The following is a 19,933-nucleotide window of genomic DNA, read 5'->3' on the forward strand; positions in this document are numbered from 1 at the left end:
GACCTTTTTACAGGTGACAAGGGTAATGGTAGCCCGGTCTCTCCGAGTGTCACTCCCCGTGGGGCCCTACGGCCCTGCCGGCGGGGGAAGGCCGGTTAACTGTCCCCCCGCAGTAGGGAAAGCTGAGGGGACACGGGCCGCCCCGACGGCTGCTGACGGCGCCCCTCGCAGGCGGCCTGCCCCCCCCTCCGCGCCGCCGCCACCCCGGCCTCACACACCCCAGCCCAGCGCAGCACGTCACGGCCCTCCGGCCACGGCGGGTCGGGTGGAGTCGGTGAGGCCGCCCCCGGTTGCATCAGCTGCGGCGGCCGGGAAGCGCCTGCGCGGGGCCGTCCCCGCCCCTTCCCCGCTCGGCCGGTCCGCTCCGCGTGCAGCAATGGCGGGCGCTGACAGCCAGGTGGGCCGCCCTGGAGCACCGGCGCTCTCCTCAGCGCGGTTCCCCCTCACCGCGGGCCGGGGGAGGAGGGGTGTCCTGAGGCGGGGCGTCCCCTTTTTCCCGCGTCAGGCCTGGAGGGTGGGCGGCCCTGTCAGGAGGACGGGTGCTGGCGGCAGGAGGGAGCTAGGCCTCTTTCCCTTCGCCCTTATGGAGGGTGGAGGGGGTGTTTCCCCAGCGCCGGGGTAGCAAGGTCGAAAGGCGGTGGGATTTACCTGAAGGTGAAAGGGCAGGGAGCTGGGCGGGGGTTTCCTGGGGAGAAGAGGTCGGGTCTCTTCCCTGGTGCGTGGGGCTGAGGAGGGGTTGAAGCGCCGTAGGTGTGAGCGGCTGCTGGAGAATGGGGAAATTGTGCTCGCCCTCCTCAGGTTAATGCTGGGGAAGAAAAAAAGGCAGACTGCGGAAAGAAGAAGATGAAGGAAGGGGCCGGCGATGGAGGACGGACGGAGGTGAGCTGCCCTTGGGCCTTGGGGGGTTGACAGATGCGGTGTCCTGGTTGCTGTCTCGTGTACTGCTGCAGTTTATCCCTCTGTAGTATTTTATCTGGCGTTACAGTTACTCCTTTTCCCACTATTATTGTACTAAAATTTGCCCTGCAGTGACTTTGTTGCTTTTTACACCGAGTTAGGTTGGTTTATAGTGGGAGACCGGCTCTGATTTCCATAGTTGCGTGTCTCACTGTGCCTCTGTTTGCACCAGGAGGTAGGCAGCAGGCCTCTGGAATGAGGAAAGCCTGCCTAAGGTGCTTGGCCTTTTCTGTCTTCGTGGTGGGTAAACACAGATTCCTCTGACTGTGCGCAGAGAGGGCCAGCTGCTAGCCAGGACTAATCCTGAGCCAACTGCATGGCTGTATAACCTTGATTGTGCCCAAGCTGATAGCCCTGATGTCAGTATATGACGTGTAGGCTGGAGTCCGTTCCTGTCTGGGTGGCTTAGAGTAGAGGTGTTCCCTCAGTTTCTTGACCTAATAAGAAAAACCTGTTTTTATGTTTAACTTCTACAGTCTTGATTGATTTTTGTCCTTGTCTAGCTTATTAAACAGGTGTTTAATAAACTATGTAGTAGCTTATTAACATATGTTTAGTTTATTAAACAGGTGTACAGTGGTACATTTAAAAATAATTTCATTAAGCTGAAGTCTTATCACTATACAATTAATACTACATAATCTGTAATAATAAAGATTACTTTTAGATATAGCACATATATAGATATGGTTACATAGCTGCTTGTGAAAAGAATATCTGTTCCATTTGCATTCTTGACATAATGTGATGCTAGATTACTGTAATAATCTCTTGATTTGTTCGTTTCTCTTTATTCATTGTACATAGCTGAATCCATGGCCTGCATTTATCAATGAGCGTTTGGAGATGTACAGTAAACTTAAAGCAGAACACGATGCACTCCTTGCAGAAAGAGCAGCAAATGACAGTAAACCCATTAAAGTTACATTACCCGATGGCAAGCAGGTTGATGCTGAATCCTGGAAGACTACTCCTTACCAAATTGCTTGTGGAATTAGGTATGATTCAGTTCTGTGTTACACTCAATCCTTTTCAGACAGCTCTGTGTCAGCAGGCTGTGGCTGTGAGGGCAGGGGTAATGTCTAATTGCTCTCTTAGACATTTATCTCAACCCTTCTCAAGGCATCTTGTATATAACAAACTGGAGGTAACCAGTAACGTTTTAGATTTGGAGTGTAATTTTTTAGCCTTATGAAGATACAGTTTCTAAAATTAAATAAGAATATAATTGAAATCTTTTAGACATACATTACTTGCATATTTTCCCCCACAAGTACTGTCATTGCATTAAGAACTAGTTTGCTAATAGATTTACAGTATCAGATTGAATGTTAACACATGCAAACTAGTTTGCATTGACCTGGGGAAGATGACTGCTGGGTGACACCATAACTGTTAAAATTACAAAAAATGGGTGATTCCTACAGGTGAAATGCCATTTTTTTCATGCTTAGGTGCTTTGTCATTGGAACCTTCTTTGCCCTTGTGATTTGGGATCAAGGAAAGGGTTTTTTTTTGCCTGGTGGAAACAAAACTGTAAAGTTACTACATTAGAAATGGTATTTGATAATTTTTAAAAGAGAAACTGTCTTGTTGCAATAGGATTTTGAAGTCAGGTTAGTACTTTGAGGTGGCTGCCTCTAAGTCAAATATGTTAATGAATGTATGAATGTCAAGTATACAGCACAGTTTTCTTCCTTTATCTCTGAGATGTGAACAGGATTTTCATGAATGTCCAAGACTGGATGAACTGCTCATTTATTTGGAATTTATTTATGACATTGTACCCCCTGAAAATCTTCTTGAACATGGAGGGCAGATTTGGGGAACTTCTACTTGTTGATTTCAAAAGATGATATGCCATGTATTTATTCTGTAGTCAGGGCTTAGCTGACAACACTGTTATTGCTAAAGTGAACAAGATGGTTTGGGATCTAGACCGTCCTTTGGAGGAGGATTGTACCCTGGAGCTGCTTAAGTTTGAAGATGAAGAGGCTCAAGCAGTGAGTATCTTCTACCAAAATTTGTTTGCCCTTGGATTTGCATTAAACTCAGCCTCAAGTAGTTATTTGCATCTTTACTGTGTTCAAAAGTGGAGGAGACGGGAGCAGGTTTGCTGTGTAGATATATCTGAGTTTTCTAGTAGTTCCTTGCAAGGGAGTTGTGGTACTGCAAAAAAATGTACATTCTGGTGTGTATTTGTAGCCAAGTCTGCTACCAGTTGCTGTAGTTTGTCGAGTCTGTTCTTATTAAAATTTTCTATTTGCAACCTTCGTGTTAATGTAAAGTAGGTCTTTTGAACTAACCTCTCCAGCCCTGACTTTGGAAACAGTACTGAGTACAAAAGTACTATCTATGTACAATCATAAAAGCACTGAGTAGGCTGCTCTTTTACTTTGTATGTGCAAAAGGACGTACTTTATTTTGGTTACTCATTCAGATAAATGTGGATATCCAGTAAATTTGTAAATAATCTCTTCAGAAAAAATCATTTGGTACAAGTAGCTGTCAGTCAAACTCATCACAGAGGTCTTGCATTCAAACTTAAGGTTTTCTTATTGGCTAAATGATGGCTTCTGTGAGATTTATGTTTTCTGGCCTGTGCAAATAAAAGCAGGCTGAAGTCCTATAGATTTAGTTTTAATTTGTCAAAACATCAGGTGTACTACAAGATGGGAGTGTAATTTTTAACTTTATCAACTATTCTGCTTCAGCATAGGATTTCCCATGCATAAAATCTTGGGATTAGGACAGCAGTCTTATGTTGAAACCACACTTTTTGGTCTTTTTGCAGAGCTGATTGAGTGAAGTTCATAGGGAAAAAAGTTTCTGAATTAGTTTCCTGACTTCTTGACAATAATTGAATCCTTTCAACAATAGTTGAAAAGAAAAATTATTTGCTACAAAGCTGTAAACAATTTTCCAGTGTTACCTTTTGGAAATACTGGTGCTTAGGATGAGAGTGTTGCTGGGCAGGTCAGTTCTGTTCTGCAGACTGCTCTAATGCGGGATCTGCAGCAGGTATCCTTAAAAGCAAGTGTTTCAGGAAAGATTTTAAATAAAATACTCAGAAATGCATTGTGCGTATTCAGACTGATCCCCTCTGTTTTTCACTTCCACTAGGTATACTGGCACTCAAGTGCTCACATAATGGGCGAAGCTATGGAGCGAATCTATGGTGGCTGTTTGTGCTATGGCCCACCAATAGAAAATGGATTTTATTATGACATGTTCCTTGAGGAAGGGTAGGTTTTGTATTTTTCTTTTTAGGAGCGGGAGGATGGCAATCACAGCAAAGTTTCTGTTATCTGCTTGTTCCTGGAACAAAGTCATCTGCACTACTACAGATTGCATTGTTCTTTGCAGTGTCCCCCATCCACAAGCTAGTGCTTTGCAACTGGATCAGAAATGGCAAGTGAAAGCAAGAATGATTCACTTTTGCGTGTGTGTTTATTTTAGGGGTGTATCAAGTAATGACTTCTCTGCTTTGGAAACGTTATGCAAAAAGATAATGAAGGAAAAACAAGTCTTTGAAAGACTGGAAGTTAAGAAGGAAACACTACTTGAAATGTTTAAGGTAGGCTGTTTTAGAAGGTTGTTTCTAACATTGTGCAGTTATTCTTTAAGTATTTCTAAGTGTAGCTGCATGTTTTGTTAGTGGTAGAGGGAGGTCTATCAAATTAACTCTTTAAGGCAATAAGTTCTTATAAGCTCATTTGTGATATTTAACAAAAAAAGTGCGAAGGTGTAATTTTTAGGTTTGTGGGAATGTATGTTGGATTTTCTGCAAGTGTAAGAATTCTCATTCTTCCCCTAGGTGACCTTGGCAAAATCTTTGAAGTCACATTCTTCATTTATTTCCCACAGATGTAAATCTGCAGTATATTGCATGCAGTTATGTTATATGCCTATAGTAATTTGCTGTTAGTAAAATGCTGTGGTGATACTATAACTGTGTATGCTGTTGCATTCAGAAAGCTTCATGAAACATTTTTTAGAATGAGGACTTCTGAGAAAGTCCAAGCAACACTAAAGGCTGATCCTTTCTCTTTAGTACCTAGCTGCAAGTAATTTTCTGGCATTCCTGAGATAGAAGTTACTCAGTTTTCACTGTTAGAACATCAGGGGAATCATAGTGTCATTCAGGTTGGAAAGTACCTCTGTAGGTCTCCATGCCCTCTGCATGAGATTGGACTGGGGTCAACACTGAAGTCAGACCAGCTTTATGAGGGCTTGTCCAGTTGGGCCTTAAAAACTTCTAAGGATGGAGACTGCACAACATGCCCTATGGGCAGCTTGCTCCACTACTTGACTATCTTTCTGTCTGTCTTTTATAATTCTCTTTTGATGCAGCATAGCATCAGGATTGCAAATAATTTAAACTGCTGGCCAGGGCCAGTTCTCTTGCTTCACAAGGAGTTAACAAATATGTGTGCTGCTTTTCTTCTCAGTATAATAAATTCAAGTGTCGCATCCTGAATGAGAAGGTCAATACTCCAACTACAACGGTATACAGGTAATTACACATGCATTATAATATTACTGGGTCTATGTTTCTGGGATGAAATACACTAAGTGAATGTTTTCCTGTTCTTAGGTGTGGTCCCTTGATAGATTTATGCAGAGGGCCTCATGTCAGACATACTGGCAAGATAAAGACCATAAAAATTCATAAGGTAAGTGCTGAAACTGCATTAGAGAAATGCTTTTACTGGAAACGCGTTGCTGTCTTTGGGTAGTACAATGGTGGCTTAACCAAGAATGTACCACAAAATGGGTGACCTGGCCAAAAACTCACTGTAACAAATTAGGAAAAGGTTATGTGCTAGAATGGTACTCAGGTGGTGTGATGCCTAACTAGGTGTCCAGGGCTTGCACTTCCAGCACAGATAGAAATGTGAGTGTGGCTTAAGGCTTCATTGGACTATATCAATTGGAGTTTAGAGTTTTTACTCAGCTGATGGTTATAGCTGAGTGTGAATAAACAGTTGGAATAGGATGGCTACAAAGAGACCAAATAGGCTTATAAAAAAGAGAGGAGAGACCTTGAAGCCATTTTTACATATTCTGTTCACCTGTTCTTTCTGGATTTTTCTTATCACTGCTCTGAAATTAAAACTTTCCTTGTGCCTTAGTTATTCTACATTAAGTATATTGATTTATTAATAATTGCATGCCTTTTCATAGCAGGCAGTAATAGTAAAACATGGAGGTACCTCCTTTTCTTCAATGTTTCATTTATTTTTTGTATGCAGAATTCTTCTACCTATTGGGAAGGCAAGGCTGATATGGAATCCCTCCAGCGGATCTACGGAATTTCATTCCCAGATGCAAAAATGCTGAAGGAATGGGAGAAATTCCAGGAGGAGGCTAAAAGCAGAGATCACAGAAAAATTGGGCGGGTGAGACAGTTTTTCTGGTAAAGTATTTCACAAACACTGCGGATGTAACCCCTTAACCAGAAGCATCTTGAAGATGGCGTATACTTGCTGCCACAACCAAGATGTGACACAACTGTATTTTCAGTTGAGATGCAAAGTCAGGTACTTTTCTCTCAAGATCGTCAAAAGTCCTAAAGCAATTAACTTCCCTTTAGACTTTTTGCTGTTTTAAACATGATGACATCCTTACTCCATAGATCAATCAGTACAGAACATGAACACTTCAGTCTGCAGGCAATGCTCATACCTACGCAATTTGCTGTAGCCTGTTGACTCACAGTTCTTTTCTTCTGTGTGATTTCAGAATCCATTTCTATGTTTTTTTCGTTGGTTGGTGTTCCGTTTTATTTTTTAGATGGAAACCCCTGTCAGATAATTGATAGTCCTGAACGCTGTTAAAAGGTCTGCTGCTAGGATATCAAGAAAATACACAGAAGAATTCACTTTTGCAGTCCTCAAGCATGTGCACAGTTTGTCACAACATTAACCAGCTACAGTTCACACATTCAGTTCATGTGCAAAAAATTAGAGACCTGCAGAACCAGGACTAAAACATTACTTGTGAATGTACCAAGGGAGGTGTGGGGGCACAGTTAAGAGTTACACATAAATGTGAAGTTTTGGAGCATCAGTAATGAAACAGGAAACTGAACAATCTCCCCTATATGTACGGATGGAGATATAAGTACTAGGGAAAATGTGCCTGATCTAATGTTACTGCTTTTTTTTTTCCTGTTTTTTTTTTTTAAAGACTTTGATTAGTGAGGCCCAGTCAGTAGTAATTGATTTGTGAATATTAGTGGGAAAGGTGGAATAAAAATACTAAGTTTTTCAAGTATTATTTTTCTGCAGGACCAAGAACTGTTTTTCTTTCATGAGCTCAGCCCTGGAAGCTGTTTTTTCTTGCCAAAAGGAGCTTACATTTACAACACATTAATTGAATTCATCCGGGTAAGTAATGTCTTTTTGGAAATCTTCTTATAGAAGAAATTACTTAATTTAGAAAACTACGTAACAGCATGTTACATATAACAGTATTAACAGCCCTTCATTTCAAATTAGTTTAACCTCTTAGGTCTGTAAGCCACAGAACTAAAGAAACCTAATTTCTTTGAATTGGTCTTGTCACAAACTCTGCTAAGTTATGTTTTTGTCAATACTTTATACTTGCCGTTAAAGCGGTGATAATGATGCTTTATAATATGAATTCTTTGACATCTAATAGTACAGCCAAGCTCACACTACAACTGTTCCACAAATATTGATTTGTTTTAATAAACTTACTAAATTTGGCCTTCTAGAACTATTTGTTATGAAATCATGTGTAGAAAAAAAATCCTGATCTTCCTGTTGTAACATTTAAAGTCTGTCTTATTATTGTATATTTGGGCTGCAATGTACTGTAAAGTGTCATTGAGTAGTTAGACACTGCTGCTTTGCTTGCAGGAGGGAAGCTTGTTCTTCTTGCTTACTACAGAGGAGTTGTTTGGGGGAAGGGTGGTGCTGGTAGAAGTGATGTATCCTGGCATGTTCAACTTGAATTTTTCACTCCTCTTCCTCTTCTCTCTTCTTCCTCTTCTCGAGTCATGGACTTCTCTTGGGCAACATTTGCATATTTTTATGGCTGCAGATTGAAGGCTGAGTACCATTACTTTTGTTGGCTTTACTAGTTAAAGTACTGGATCTGTTGTTTTAGAGTGAGTATCGAAAACGTGGATTCCAGGAGGTTGTCACTCCAAATGTTTTCAATAGCAAACTATGGATGACTTCAGGGCACTGGCAGCATTACAGTGACAACATGTTTTCCTTTGAAGTGGAAAAAGAAATCTTTGCGCTGAAGCCTATGAACTGTCCAGGACACTGGTAAATACATAGCAAATGCAGTTTAACAAAGATTATGCTGATTAAAAAAAATACAAAAATATGCTTTTTCTTTTGCTTGCTTAATTGTGAAGATGGCTGTCTTGAAGTGTCCCGATGTGACATGCTTTAGGAGTGATGTAATTATGAGTCTTGTGCTCTCTTTACTTGAGACACCGACAAGTGTCTTTTTTCCATCATCACAGTGAGTGTGTTATAGACCTGAAGCGTACCTTGGTACTACAAAACCTGCATATCCGCAATGGATAGTGGGGCATTGTCAATTATGTGGCAATTTAGGCATTCAGGTTTTAATGCTCAGCTTTAGGAGCTGTTTTATCTTCTCTCTGTGAGGTAGAGGAAGCCTACCAGCTATAAAAGGATATCTGCATTTGTTTTCCTGAGAAAACTAGATGTGAATGATGGTTGTATTCAGGTTACATCACTGGCATTATTGGCATGTGCTTAGGTACTGGCTGCTTCTCATTGGCTGTTCTTTGCAGAATTTTGATTCTGAGTGAGCTTCAAGTAATAAACTTTTCTTTCAGCCTTATGTTTGATCATCGTCCAAGATCATGGCGTGAGCTGCCATTACGGTTGGCTGATTTTGGTGTTCTGCATCGCAATGAACTGTCAGGAGCTCTTACAGGACTCACTCGAGTACGCCGGTTCCAGCAGGATGATGCTCACATATTCTGTGCTATGGAGCAGGTATGGGCTGCTGTTAAATGAAATTGGGTATTAAAATCAGATGAACCGATTTTTCCATATTTGAGACTATTTCTATTCTCATAAAGATTGAAGAGGAGATAAAGAGTTGTCTGCAGTTCTTGCGTACTGTGTATGATGTCTTTGGATTTTCCTTTAAACTGAATCTCTCCACTCGTCCTGAAAAGTATCTTGGAGATATTGAAGTGTGGAATCAAGCTGAAAAGGTAAACAGTAGTTTTATTAACTTTTTATATGAAAGCAAGGCTGCAGCTGGAAGTTCTGTAAGAACATACTGCCTTCTGGGCAGTACAGTGACAGCTGGAAAGGAGCAATATAACTTTAATAACTGTCTTCAGTTCGGTCTGGCTGCTGTAAATAGCTTACTCTCCATACATGTGTAGTCCCTATGTCAGAATCAAATTACCTCTCTCTCCTTGTATTTTTGATCAGTTTAAAAATACAAAAAAAAAAAAAAAGAGAGAACCAACTCTGGCAGCCCCTGTAATAATACTTATAGCTATCTTCCAAAAGCCAGGTTGCTTTTGTGATGAAAGGGATGGGGTTAGCCCCAGCAGGTGCAGTGCTGGGGAGAAGATAGGGCGGGAATAGACATTAGGTGAATCAGGGTGGATCCCCTCTCGGTATTATCTACAAACTTTGAATGTAGCATAGAAAGTTCTTGCATCTTAGCTAGCAGTACTTGTTTGGCCTCTTCCAAAATGAATGCATTGATTTTGTTGTTTTAAATTTGGGCTAATTTTTTCTTTTAGCTGGGGGTCCTCCAAAACTTTCCTTTTTCAAAAAATGAATGAGTTGCAGCAGTAACTGAGAAGTACTGAGAATTTGGTAGTGTTACATATCTGTAGCAGCAGGCTGACCTGATGCTGTAACATGGAAACACAGCGAATGACTGAGAAGCACTGAGTGTATGTGTCCTTTATCTCTAGCAACTCGAAAACAGCCTCAATGACTTTGGTGAGAAGTGGGAATTAAACCCTGGTGATGGAGCTTTCTATGGACCTAAGGTTAGTATGTTGCTAACCCCTAGTTGGGTTAGGCTTTTAATTCTGTTTGGATGAGGCAGATGAAAGTTGTATGATTCCTTGCTTTCCATTGATACTACCATAATCTTCACAGAAGAGGTAGCATGCAAATACTGTTCCTTGCAGTATAGCAGGTGAGCAGAAAAAAAAACAGATTCTTCATGTGTTTACAAAAAGATGCTAAATTTCACTTCCACAGAAAGACAAGTTTTGGGCATGTATTTATGCAGAATGTTTGCCAGATGACTTGGTGCCTACTGGGTGCCAAGTATATACCTGACCAAGACAATATCCATCAAGTTAACATTTTGATTTTAACTTAGTTAAACAAATACAGATGGACACCAAATGCTGTTAATACATAAAGAATGTTTTTCATATCTTATGAGCAAAGGTGAGAAAATAGTACGGTGATGCTCTTGGATTTTATTCGTGATCTTCTTGGTAAAGACAAGTTTTATTTTTCACTTACTGTCTTGCACATTCCCTTCCAATGTAATGTTATAACTAAATTTTTCAATGTCAGTATGCGTTTCTGAAGCACTGGTGCTGTTTAAGTTTGGCTGGAGGATAAAGAAGAAAACTGATTCTGAAACTGACGACCTGATACAAGATGAGACTGTTACGAGCTGGGATTAGGAAGTTGGGATTTTTTTTATGCTTATCTTAATACCATTTCAAGATGCTGTACAGCTGAAGTTTTGTGTTTTTCCAGATACATAAATTTTTACATACTTGAGAGAGAAATAATACTCTGTGATCATGGTTTTCACATAGCTTTAACACTCATTTCATTAGTTAAACTGAGTTTACATCTATTTGTCTGCTGCTTGAACAGACCTGATTGGTTTAGTAGGAGACATGAACAGAAGGTGGCACTGTAAGATCTGTATCACCAGAGCAATTGCTGCATTAGAAATAATCCTTTGGGTGATAGGTGAGTCCTAAGTCATGAGAAAAACAAAAATAAGCTTACTGGTTAAAGAATTTTTTGAAAAATGTTGCTTCTATTGACACAGCTTTGTAGCTGCACTAAGTTGCTGGTGAGTTTTGGTAATTTAAAAAGCCCCTTGCATTGGTTTTGTGGGTTTTTTTATTTTTTTAAAGCTGTCTCTTCAGACAGATTAAGTAGGGCTTTCCAGAAATTTCTTGAGATCTTTGAGCATAAGGATAGAGAGCCTTACAAAATTATTTGTAAATCTTTTCCTAGTAAACCTACACTACCTTTATGTCTATATTCAGTCATCTAGTAAACTGGTTCTGATTCCTCTCTTCGTATACTAGTTGAATCAATTTCATTTTATGGGTTGTAGGTGAAATTTTGTATAGCAGTTAATCATTCATGATGCGAAATGCAAACAATATTTAGTAATTTCCTCCATTGATGTGAAAGGAGGCAAATGTCTGCAGGAACCTTTGTTAACCTAAATAAATTTTATACTTGCACCTAATACACTCTATCCAAAGTAAGGTGAACAAACTTGTAGTATTTTGCACTGTTTTTAATGGAAACTAGTTAAAAGTTACATTTTTAAGTTAAGCTCTACATCTAGGGTACCTTTAAATATATTAGATTTTTTTTTCTACACTATAACTGGGTGATTTGAAATTAAAGAAGGTTATAAATAATTTGTTTTGATAGAAGCTCTTCGGTGAGTAGCTGAATGATGATACACTCTGGCTTCTGAATGCAAAATTGAAAGACACTTCAGTTAATAAACCACTGATCATTTGCTACATAGACTAAAGTAAGGCACACAGCCCCGACATATAGCCATACTGGTAAAAGGATGAATAAGAGACCAATGTGATAAATAAATAAGGTCCGGACACTATAAATCTACTGTTTGCTATCCGTCTCTCTGTCTAACTTGTATCTTAAGTGTACTCAGGATTAAAGTGTAAGATGCAATAGAAAGAATAGGCTTGACTGTAGATACTCATAGAACAATTGTTATTGATTAATACAATCCCTACTGGTAAGTGGACTATTTAACAGTAGGATTCTAATCTTGTGTCCATGCCCTGAATTTGTAACATAAGCTACAAAGTATTTAAATACTGCATAATAAAGGAGTGTAAGTTTGCCAGTGTGAGGTTGAAGAAATCTCATTTTTGGTGAGACATGTTCAGTTCTGATCTTGCACTTGCACTTATGTGCTGCTGAGTTTACTCAGTGAAAAGGCCCATGAAAGTCCCAGATTGAAACTAATAAAAAATAGTCTGAGGTATTAAATGTAGTTCCCCCCTGAAGTAATGTCTCCACTTGCTGAGCCTTTCCTTAGCTCTAACACTTTTTGCATCAGAACCTGCAAATCATTTGAGTCCTAACATAGGCTGAAGTAAAAGTATGTTGTCTAAAACCACATATAGTTCCTCTGCATTGAGTGAAACCTTCCATTTTAAAACAGTGAGTTTGCTTTCCAAGGAGCATGCCTGTATCTTAAATGGTAGTAAAAGCTTGCGTCTTTTTGTTTCAAAGATTGACATTCAGATTAAAGATGCCATTGGCCGCTACCACCAGTGTGCGACAATCCAGCTCGACTTTCAGCTGCCAGTCAGATTTAACCTCACCTTTGTCAGGTAAGCACAGAGGCTGGTGGTTTTAATAGCTATATAATCTAACTTTCCTGCCACTGAAAGGCATAAGTTTACATCAAGAAAAAAACTTACATTTAAAAAAACCCAACTCTTTCTTCACAGCCATGATGGTAATGACAAGACAAGGCCAGTTATCATTCACCGGGCTATCTTGGGGTCTGTGGAGAGAATGATTGCCATTCTAACTGAAAACTATGGAGGCAAATGGTAACGTTGAAAAGTAGATTTATTACTCCAGTTTGAGTGAACACTTAATGTAGAAGAGAAATTAGTCCCAAGGATGCAAGAATCAAGAGGGTTTGTTCTACTTGCTTGCTACGGAGATGTGCCATAGATGTACCACAGGGAAATTGCTTCTGAACCACATTCCTTAGATATTAAATAATGTTTGATCTAGTAGCCTCTACGTGGTACCACTCATGCATATGGCTTCTCTGCCCAAGGTGTATATCTCTCAACGTTGCTCTTGCAGCTGGGCTGCCTTGCAATAAGTCATTTATATTGGTCATCTCCTTTACCTGCTGCAGTATAATACCTGTTAGAGATGACCGCTCTAATTATAACAGGACTCAAAAGTAAATGTTTTCCCATGATTAGTTACTAACAAGCTCAACAACTCAATTATGATTTGTCTGTTGTAAAACACATCTTGAATCTTCAGGACAGAAGTACTTTTGTCCACACTGCAATTCTTTTAGACACTCAGTTCTTTTGCGAGATAAATTTTAATGCCTGTCATTGCCTATGAACCTAATCTAAGCAGTTGGCTTTATGAATCTGTCATGTAGATTTTAGTCCTATCTGGTAATAGGATTTTTCATACTAAACCATTCTGAAAGCTATATAAACTTGTTTTGTTTGTTTATTGAAGGCCGCTCTGGCTGTCCCCACAGCAGGTAATGGTGGTACCAGTGGGACCAACATGTGATGAGTATGCTCAAAAGGTAAGGTATATGTTTGTTTGTTTGTTTTTTTCCAGTACATTGTATTTAGTTGAGATACTTGGTTATTTATGATTAATAGATATTATAAGTCTTTGCATATTAAATTGCATCATTTTTATATTACAGTTAGTTGTAGATATATCTTAAAGAGGACCCAAAATAGATTTTGGGTATCTAAACAACAAATGCTGATCTTTGTGACAATTTTATTTTTGGAAAACTTAGTTTTTCACTCTAGCTCAAAAGCTGTCTTACCTTTCAGGTTCTAGTCTCCCGTGGACACGTGCATTTTGCAAAAGGCAGTAAGGAAGATGAAAATGGGTCTTTGCATATTTAGCATCCAGCAGACCTTGTCCTGTATTTCTTCCAAGCACATTATACATAAATAAAATAGTAGGCAAAGTAAAAAACCCAAAAATTCTAATCAGAAAGCTCCACCATCCTGCTGCCTTTCACAATATCAACCTCGAATCACTATTCAGCCCAAAACATTAGATATTCACATCACTGCTTAGTTATTTAATGTATATGTACTTGCATGATAGCTGACCTGTTTTCATTTCTTGAACTGGTCTCACCTCCAACGCCTTAGCCAATGAGGGCGCTTTTGTTTTAGGGGTCAGACAAGCTTAACTGGCTCAAGTCTTCAAGTCATAGTTCAGTGTCATGAATATACTATAGTGACAGTTTAAATACTTTTCCTTCTAGGTCAGGCAGCACTTCCATGATGCTGGATTAATGGCAGATGTTGATGTAGATCCTGGGTGCACACTGAACAAGAAGATCAGAAATGCTCAGCTTGCACAGTATAACTTTATTCTGGGTAATGTATAGTGCATTTATTACCTTATCCTGGCTGACTTGTTGCATAGGTTATGGGATTTGATCTTTCTTCTGTGAGCAAGGCAGAGAATGGTAGTCAGTGTTTTCGGTCACTTTGTTCCTGAGAGTCTCCATCCCAAAGAGCCTCTCCTGCCTACACGATAGGCACTCCTGGCTTGTATAGCTGCACTGAAATGAGGTCACTGTGGCCCAGGGCATCACTGCTGCTTTATAAAAAAGTCTTTGCTATCTTCTGATCAGCAATGTGGAGGCATATAAAATCTGTTGCCCTTTGTCAGTCAGGTTGTTAAGCGATTTTCCATCCCCAACTCCAATAATTTATGTTCTTGTTTCAAGTGTAGCAAAAGAAGTGCCGTATTTTCACTGCATTCAGCTGTGGTGCACTTCTGATCTATAAATGCATGCATAGGAGAAAGTTCTTCCATGAGAGGGTGATGTAGGGAAAGTTAGAAACTGACCTTGAAGTATGTGATTTGAAGCACCACGTTAGTCATGTCATGTAAATTGAGGCTCTAGCATTGACCCTAAAACTGCCTGGGATCCATTATAGTAGAAGGAGCCTTTGACAGAGAAACTCTACCTTCAGAGTAATTGACAGAATCATGAATAAAGTTCTTTTTGTTCTTTAAAACTTTAAGCATATGATACACATAAGACACCATCAGATTTTATGGTCAAGACCACAAACAAATGATCAGCCTATCAGGGAAAATTCTCACCTAATTTATGTTCAGAGGTTGTTTCAAACAGTTGTCCCACTGAATGTAGATTGGGTACCAAAGAAATGCAATCTTCTGTAGCTATCTCCAAGTACATTATGTAAAATCTATTAGTAATGAGACATATATACATATTATCTCGGTATCTGTATCTTAATGTCCAAGTAAAATAGCTTTAAGATTTTCCAATAAACTGTTTTGCTGTCTGTAAAGAAAACAAATAGCTACTGGTTATTTACATTCAAGTTGTCTTTTTAATCTTTGCCCGTGGAGCACTCCATGTTTATTTCTTATTTTGACTTTGTGGTTCTGTCTAAGAAGTCAGTCAAGCTTGACTTAGTAAGTTTACTTTTCTCTTTACTCATATTTTGCTAGGTTGCTGTTAATAACATACTAAAACCTATTGAATGAGACGAGGTTAAATAAGGCTATTGGCTGTTACAGATCTAAGCGGGGGAGCTGGGAGGAGGGCAAAGGATTTGATGCATTGATAAGCTTTTTAGAATTTTTGTTTAGTACACCTAATTTTAAAGGGAGTGGGGGGAGAAAAGAGCTTGCTAAACGTTAAGTTCATTCCTTTGCATCTTGATTGTTTCTAGTTGTTGGTGAAAAGGAGAAGGCAAGTGGAACAGTTAACATCCGCACCCGAGATAACAAGGTGCATGGTGAGCGTACAGTTGCAGACACTGTGGAGAGACTGCTGGAACTGAAATGCTCTCGCTCCAGACAAGCTGAAGAGGAATTTTAACACCATCTTCTCTACCTGGCATAAAAAAAGATTCTAGTTTTCCTATTTCAGTTAACCACAGAATTTTTGTGCTGAACCAGATTTGAAATATGTTTCACATTGGACTTCTTGCTCATTTTAGCAGAGATTTTTCTTTAGTCAGAAATGTCTCTTTTTGTAAAAATCCATTTTTCACAAAGTGAAATTTCCTGGCCTCTGACCAATGACAGATGAAGCAAGATGAAATGACTTTCTGTGACTGGAAGGGAAAATGGAAATGTTAGTCAGGGATACCCATAGCATTCTAACTGCCTTGTTAAGAATAAAATATATTCTGATAACAAATGCTTTTCATGAAAGTTAAACAGAAGACCTCAGGCTTAAGAAACCACATAGTAACCATGTGCTGCCTCAGTTTTTGGAGTGTCTCCTTTAGCAAGGAAAGTGATACCTTATAGTCTTCTCTGCTGGTCTTACACCAATTATATATGTTGACTCTGACCAGTTCCCAGTCATGTGAACAGAGGTCTCCCACTTCCATAGCGCTTGGTGCCTCTGGGGGTGTCTTAGCTCTCGCTACGTGACACTCCTGTTGTGAGGCTGCCTGCCACAGAGCACCCAGCTGCTGACCGAAGCCAACTGTACCCTTCTCCAAAGGCAGTATCTGAAATGCGCTGGCTCTGCGGGTAAGGCCGTGGTAGCTGTAGAAAGGGGATAACGCTGTCCGGAAGAGGTCGGGCACAGGAGGGCTGAAGAAGCAGCTAAGAGAACCAGGATTCGGCGGAACAGAGATTGTTTCTGTTCTTATCCCAGAGCTGTCCTTTCAGTAAGGCTGTATAAGTCACAGCAGAAACAAGAATGTACTGAACTAAAAAGGATAATGGTTATTTTTTTAGGACAAATGCTATTTTTCAATTTCACAGGTACGGCCCGCTGCAGTGGAACAATTCCTTCCCAAACCTCTAGTCCAGGGCGTCACCTACTCAATTAGCAGCCCTTCCTATCTCACAGTTGAGGGATCTCATCCATTGGTTGGGGGTTTGGGTTTGGGGGATTTTTTTTTGCCCATCCTTCTGACAAGAGGCAAATATCTGTCACTGACAAAAAATAAAATCACAGTCTGAGGTATTTTGGTTTTGGTTTGGTTTTTTTCTTTGTTAATCTTAACTGACCTGAACAGCTTCCAAAGGTGGTTGATCACTGTTCCTTTAAAAAAAACGCTATTGCTACAGCCTTAGCAAATGTAAGATAAATCTGAGGACAGATTTGAACCATCCTGTCTTTTGAGAACCTCCAAGTCTCAGCATTTCCTTCACTATATGGGCAGAGCGTTTAATCTAGCCTTTTCTCACCTTTCTTTCTCAGGGGTTGTGGTAACATTGTATCGGTACTTGAACCCATTGTGAATTCTGTCTCACCAGACCACAATCCCAGCAACTTTTAGCAAAACCTATTTCCTCTTCCTTTGGTTCATTCAGGCTAAATGTTCCGTCTAAGTGCTGTGGGGGGAAAAAAAAAAAAGGGAAATTGACTTTTCACCACCTTGCTGCTTTCAAAATTATTTCAGTGAGGGCTAAGTGGGTTTAAAACACCTCAAACAAATTTTCTGTATTTTGCATCTGCTTTACTTTGCTGTGAAGTGAGTGTTTGTGCAAAATGGCAGAATCGGATGTCATCTATCCCTGGGGCAGAAGGGCTTCATCAAATGTTGAAGCAAAACCAGAGTAGACACCTGTCCCCCGGGAAAAGGAGCCACTAGCTCCATTTCTTTCTAGGAATCATGCCTTAAACCCTTCCGCTAGGCTGTGGTATTTGTTGATCTTCACAGAGAGTTCTGCCTTTTGTTTTGCAGGGATCCATCCCGAGGCACGCTGGCATTACACTGCCCTGGTTGTGCAATGAGATAGCGGTGCTGTAGAGCACTAGCAGCTGCTGTGTCTGGGTCTGTAGGTGTCAGTCTGGGACAAGTTATCCCTCTACAGAAACCTCGTTTGCTTAAATCATGCTTTAAAATACCTATATAACAGTATATGTGCACATTGATGAATATGTTACGGGAAACAACACTGAAGGGTACAATCTAATAAAATATGTGCCTCCAGCAGGGTGCGGACAGAACTGAGGTGTCCACATCCAAATCATCATCAGCACAACGCTAACGCTCAAGTGCCACCTAAACCCACGCTCTCTGCTGTTGTAAGTTCTCTAGCTGCCAAGAGCTGTGGACGTGCGCAAAAGCAGAACTGGTCTGGCCCGAGCAGCACATCCTCTCTCTTGGTTCAACCAGAAGTCCTCTGAATAGTGGGCTTTGGTTGCCACTTATCACCTTTGGTGGGACTAAGCTGCTGACATGTCCTAAAGCAGGAGGATGCAACTTTGGTGTCATAGCTTACTGGTGGGACCACTTGTCCAGGAGGAAAGAAGCCTTTGTGTAATTCTTTCCAGGATCTGAGAAGGCTGAAAGCCCACCTCTCCAGTTCTGCAGAGCGTGCTCCCATTACCAGCATCAGGGCAAGAGGAAACACAAAACACTGGGTTTTAGTCTACAACCCTAGGGAGGTTTTCACAGGAACGTAAATCACCTCATGTTTACCACAGACTCCTCCACGCCATGTGTATGTCCTGTGGAGCAGCTGACAAGGGACGGCTCCAACTCTTGCTTTGCTTCACAGAAAGTTTTGTTCGCTCATACCTTAAAGCAGATTTCAAAGCAAGTCGCTGAAGGATTCACACAGAATGACAGGCAAGGAATATAATCTAGCCTGGCGGATCATCCCAGTGCATACCAATAAGGTCTGGCAGCAATTTCTGTACCAGAATCGCTGTGCCGGCTTTCAGTTCTCTGTGGAACTTCTCGGTTCTGCAAACCCCCTGGAGAGAGTTTCCCCTGGCCCGCAGCCATCTGGATGCTGCCACGACCAAGGGTAATTCCACTAAGACTCTTCCTGTCACATCTTGGGATGAAATTCCCACAGTGGCTGATACTACTTCCTCAGTTACACCACTGGGACAATCATCTGATGCAGTTTCAATATTCAGATTCAGTAATGTTATGTCAACTCCTCTAAAAGCAGTGAAGCATCACCTTTAGGGAGAACCCAGCTGTGAGACAAATTGTTAATTGGTGTAGGCACCTTTACACAGTCAGTCTTGCCCTGACTACATTTTTTTCCATTGTATCCAAACCTGGTCCGTGCCTGTTCCCCCAGAAAAGCAAACACAGCGAGCCCTCTGGTGAAAGAAAACTAGTCTGCCAAGTCTGACTTCTCCCATGTTAGAGTAGGCCAAAATTAAGGGGACTTTGAAAACTTGTTTCAGGCCTTCAGCTCGTACCTTGTGATTGCTTTAGTCTTTCTTTCCTTAATTATTCCTAATTTCTTAACTCCATCATTTCTTAATTGCACCATCAATTTTTCCAAAGATGTATGCAATTGGCCCTCAAATCTAACGATGGTACGCTGATATTATGAAAATTAAGTAGAAACAGGGGCAAGAAGTTTTGCAGAGGGGAGCAGAGATTAGGCAAGAAAGCGTGGAACCAAGACACACAGCACTGTCCTTTCTGACATCCAGATACAAAGTACAATTAAGCTCTTTGGAGTTTCAAGCATCCCACCCTGCGATGGCTTTATCTCACTAGCTTAGAAGACAATACGTTCACTGCCCACCAGTTTGGGGCTGACACTTCAAGCACCTTTTGCTATATGTCACAAGAAGATGCGGGCTTATAAACCAGACGTATGGATTTATTACATTCTTGAAACATGACTCTTTCTGGGCATTCTCAAAACTAACCTTTGTACATGCAGTGTGTATGGAGACATCAGCACAAGTCAACTTAATATTCTGCAAGAGGTTAAATGCACAATGACACTAACATCTGTATTCTGAGTTCTGGCCTTCACATCAAGACATGGTGTCAGCAGAAGGATCAGGTGGAGTAAAAATACCTTCAGATCATACTAATAGCACGAAGGGGTCAAATGGAGACTTTCTTTAGGAGTAAGATTTCTTTCTTCAGGGTTTTTAAACCACTGTAATTCTTTGAGCAAATCATCCCCGGACAGACTGTACCTCCACTATACTA

General features: G+C 40.5%; 1 protein-coding gene across 1 annotated transcript; it reads left to right on the forward strand.

Moving 5' to 3' along the window:
* The first annotated feature begins 338 nt into the window (after positions 1-338).
* On the forward strand, positions 339-16,974 carry TARS1 (threonyl-tRNA synthetase 1). The gene is made up of 19 exons (XM_082497180.1): positions 339-397; positions 799-879; positions 1,765-1,955; positions 2,837-2,960; positions 4,081-4,202; positions 4,417-4,534; positions 5,409-5,473; positions 5,555-5,633; positions 6,213-6,359; positions 7,251-7,349; positions 8,095-8,261; positions 8,807-8,969; positions 9,056-9,193; positions 9,917-9,994; positions 12,495-12,595; positions 12,716-12,820; positions 13,485-13,557; positions 14,266-14,380; positions 15,719-16,974. Exons 1-19 carry the CDS (start codon positions 377-379, stop codon positions 15,865-15,867), a joined length of 2,136 nt encoding a protein of 711 aa, XP_082353306.1. The 5' UTR covers positions 339-376; the 3' UTR covers positions 15,868-16,974.
* The last annotated feature ends 2,959 nt before the right edge of the window (positions 16,975-19,933 follow it).

This window comes from Vanellus vanellus (genome assembly GCF_965231255.1).
Source record: "Vanellus vanellus genome assembly, chromosome: Z".
In the NCBI taxonomy this organism is placed as follows: Eukaryota; Metazoa; Chordata; class Aves; order Charadriiformes; family Charadriidae; genus Vanellus; species Vanellus vanellus.